We start from the raw sequence: 1,418 nt of genomic DNA, 5'->3' as shown, positions 1-1,418 counted from the left end.
ATATATGTTAGCTTCTTTCTAATCTCAAAGTTAGGTCTTATTAACTACAGTTCTTTCTGTAGAGGGCTCAGTGCTCTTATGTTTGATCTCTGGTGCCACCTGATGGCATCACTTTAAACACAATTCCTTGAAAAATACTACTGGTCTAACCAGAGTAATAAAGTAACTAAGTACAAATACTTTGTTACTGTACTTAAGTAGAAATTTTGGTTATCTGTACTTTACTTGAGTAATTATTTTTCAGCCTACTTTTTACTCCTTACATTAAAAAAAAGGCAATAAGTAGAAAGTCATTTCTCCTGTTTCATTTTGGCTCATTATTGTTATCTCTCTATGTATGTATCTATCTATGTCTCCTGGATACAGTGAATTTAATTGTGGTTGAATGAGAAGTATAAATATATACCATTCTGATTTTGAACTTAGTTTGTACACAATCCATCAAAGCTGGATGCATTTAGAAAAATAAATTGGAAGAGGTCAACTCCCAATAAAATTAATTTTGGAAAATCTAACCACTCATTTTTACTCAATACTTTTCCTTTTATTTATTTATTACACTTTATGTCAGAAATTTACTTTTGATACTTATTTACTTTTGATACTTATAAGATACTTGTACTTTTACTCAAGTATCACTTTCAGGGACTTTATACAACACTGTGTTTAACAGTGTCAGTGTTCAATATCAGGACTGCATCATTGTAAAGGTGATTTTTCTTCTGAGTTTATAAATTCCAACAGGTGACTGAATAACATGTAAAAACTTTAAACCATCTTTTAATAAAGATATGCTGAGCTTAGGGTGAGAGATCAGCCTGTTGCATCCCACAATAACTAAACCGAGGCGTTCATTATTGAAAACAAAGAAATGTTCTTACTGAGTCAGGTCCTGACCACACTCTGCGCACAAACCCTTCATGACAATGGGATGGCTGCATTCTTCGATTTTGACAATGACGCTCCTGGAAAAATAAAAGACAAAAAAAGAAAGAAAACTTAGCAGAAACACAGAGGAGAACAAAAAAACTCAAATTAAATAAGTTATACATTTTTACAGTTCTGTGGCAACGTTGTTTAATATTACAACTTGTGAAGTCTAGATGCAATCATATTTTATACAGTTTATTTCAGAGATGTGATACACCTATTTACACAAATGAAAGGAGCTCCAACACACACACACACACACACACACACTAAGGTTGTGTATTGGCAAGAATTTGGCGATACGATACATATCATGACAGAGGGGTCACGATTAGGCCTGTCGCGATAGTCAATAAATCAATTAATCGCACGATAACTTTTTTTTAGGTCGGTTAAAAAAAAGACGGCGATAAGTTTCATTTTCCTGCTTGTTTTTTTCCGTCCTCTCTCTCCCTCTCTGTGCTCTATGAAGCGCCGCTTCATAGTGC

General features: G+C 33.8%; 1 protein-coding gene across 2 annotated transcripts in view; it reads right to left on the bottom strand.

The window, feature by feature from the left end:
• The window catches only part of ctdp1 (CTD (carboxy-terminal domain, RNA polymerase II, polypeptide A) phosphatase, subunit 1), a 129,172-nt gene that overhangs the window by 124,581 nt on the left and 3,173 nt on the right, over window positions 1-1,418 (bottom strand). For both annotated transcript variants that reach the window (XM_014027044.1, XM_014027043.1), the window contains exon 2: window positions 882-965. In XM_014027044.1, the coding sequence (XP_013882498.1) occupies window positions 882-965 (84 nt within the window). The remainder of the gene's footprint in view (window positions 1-881; window positions 966-1,418) is intronic.

The sequence above is a fragment of the Austrofundulus limnaeus genome, unplaced genomic scaffold (genome assembly GCF_001266775.1).
Source record: "Austrofundulus limnaeus strain Quisiro unplaced genomic scaffold, Austrofundulus_limnaeus-1.0 Scaffold611, whole genome shotgun sequence".
Lineage (NCBI taxonomy): Eukaryota > Metazoa > Chordata > Actinopteri > Cyprinodontiformes > Rivulidae > Austrofundulus > Austrofundulus limnaeus.
The sequence above is the reverse complement of the archived record's forward strand: the minus strand, read 5'-3'. Positions and strand labels throughout refer to the sequence as shown.